This window comes from Ochlerotatus camptorhynchus, unplaced genomic scaffold (genome assembly GCF_037179485.1).
Source record: "Ochlerotatus camptorhynchus isolate MF236.1 unplaced genomic scaffold, CSIRO-AGI_Acam_v1.1 ptg000228l, whole genome shotgun sequence".
Taxonomy (NCBI): domain Eukaryota; kingdom Metazoa; phylum Arthropoda; class Insecta; order Diptera; family Culicidae; genus Ochlerotatus; species Ochlerotatus camptorhynchus.
The window spans coordinates 1,809,922-1,812,110 of NW_027040718.1; the positions used below are offsets into that span (position 1 = coordinate 1,809,922).

The following is a 2,189-nucleotide window of genomic DNA, read 5'->3' on the forward strand; positions in this document are numbered from 1 at the left end:
AATATCTTTGTTCGAAAAACTCTAACAAACAACTTTCAGTGGAGAAAATTAAAACGCTTAGGATCTACCTAAACATCAGATCATCAATAATTAGAATAACTAGACTTTTTTGTTTCCTCAGTTCGGGACATAAAACCACTGCGACCAATCATTTGCTCTATTGTCTAATCAAGGACAAGGGATAACCTAGACTTATTATTGGTAACAATAAGATACCACCTGAATTAAAGCTAGCTTTCACTCAAACTATCATGCACATTTCGTCGTAGCTCTTCAGGCGGACCGATTCCATTAGATAACTGAATTTGGTGAGCGAGCACGGATCCCCGCATTTCGGTATGTCGACCTCCTTCGGGTATTTGTCGTCACTGTTGTAAAAGTATACAATCTTCACTTCGAAATCATCGTCAAACGTGATGCTATGGTGCAACTCGAAAACGATCGTAGCCGAGAAGTCCGGTTTTCCTGTCGTCTTGTCAATCACGTTCAGCGCTCGCATCAAATTGACCAACGTGACATCGTGTGCCGAGTAGATGAAGATAGACCGTTCCGGCATGAGAATTCCCGATCGTTTGCGGATCATGTTGTCCAGCAATTCGCTGACGATGGCACCACCTTTAATCTTCTTCATCAAGGCCGTCTCCGTGAAGAGGGCCAAACTGCGCTCTGCTAGAGGAAGCATTTTGTCCGGAAAGATGTTTTCGGTCCAGTCGGGAAGTTCGAGCCCAGCATTCTTCTCGATTTCCAGAGTGTTGTAAAGCAATTCTACGTCCAAGATGGTGCTTATGTTCTGACCAGTGGATTGTGTCAATGTTCTATACAGAGCGGCATTTTTGTCATTCAAATCACGAATGTCTTTTGGTGGATATGCCATCAGGCGCTGAAGAGATTGCTCGTATCGTGGACATGGCTTCTTCTGTGCCATTATCTGTGATTGGAAGAAATCGGATGATTAAAATAGAGGAACACTGATAGTTTTGGTCAACTTACCGTATCTCTATCCCTAGGAATCGTGTTGATCGCAGCTGGTTGCCATGGGATGGGCAACGGATTCGTATTCTCCAATGGTGGTAAAAATCCAGCCATGAAGCTTTGAGCACTCATTATGCAACGTTCTGCGTAGCTGCTGACGACGTACATGCTATCCTTGGAGTAGAGTCCATTCGGTGGTAGTAGGCGATAGTAGCGAGGACGAAGATTTTTTCCTAAATTGTACATTTGCTGGGAACCTTTCTGTAAATTGGTTTACATAAGACTTTAATGAATATCGGTTAATCTTGATAACTAACCTCCGACAATGCACCCAATCCGCCGGTCCACGGATGATTACGATGTGGATCATTGGGGTAGAACTCCGTCGGCGAGCGGTCTCCATGGCGAAACATGATCTGTACCATTCGTAAGGTACGGAAACCTTCATCATCGGTGCTATCACCAAAAACCAAATAGGCGAGCATCACCGACAGGCAGATACTTCCAAAGAAGAAAACCGACACAGTCATACCGCGTTTACCCCTTTGCCAACAATCCCAGGTCATGATCAAAGTTTCCCACAGAAGAGATTCGATTATATTCCCTACGTGGCTCACCCACAACTGCACTTTCCGCCGATCTATTCTTATACACTTCAATTAAGTCTCGATATGGATATAGCAGATAACTACATTTACATAATTAGGAGACAATGGTCACTAATCCGATGATACAACTATCCTAAATGTAATCACTTCCATTGCCCATCACATAAGGTATAGCACTAGCATAGCCTCTTCGTATCAGCTCATGATAACTGTTCGATGAAAGTCACAATTTAACAATAATAATAAAAAACAGAGTATAAACACATTGCAGTGCAGCTAATCGCACGATACTGAACAGCTGCTGGTGAAGATCTGAATGGGTGCTTAAAATATAACACTACACCAACACACACCGCTCAGAGATGTGAATGCGTCGCGGCGCTGTTCTGTCTGATCGTCATATATACAAGTGATGGTGGTAAATGCGATTTGGACGAAAATAGTAGGTGTAAAGGTATACGTAAAGACCACTGCAAACTCCTAAAATACACATCAAAGTCTGACCGTTTGGTTGTATACAAAACAAACAAGATATAAAGCAAACCTTCACTAAAGATAATGGATAGGGTTTGGGAACCCCGTTTGGGCATGTTTCCTAAAGTAAAGAGG

General features: G+C 42.9%; 1 protein-coding gene across 1 annotated transcript; it reads right to left on the reverse strand.

Annotated features, from left to right (window-relative positions):
* Positions 1–1,889, reverse strand: LOC135703996 (lysosomal acid phosphatase). Its single transcript, XM_065225357.1, has 3 exons — positions 1,290–1,889; positions 991–1,233; positions 1–928 (listed from the first exon to the last, which is right to left on the reverse strand). Exons 1-3 carry the CDS (start codon positions 1,536–1,538, stop codon positions 242–244), a joined length of 1,179 nt encoding a protein of 392 aa, XP_065081429.1. The 5' UTR covers positions 1,539–1,889; the 3' UTR covers positions 1–241.
* Positions 1,890–2,189: the final 300 nt, after the last annotated feature.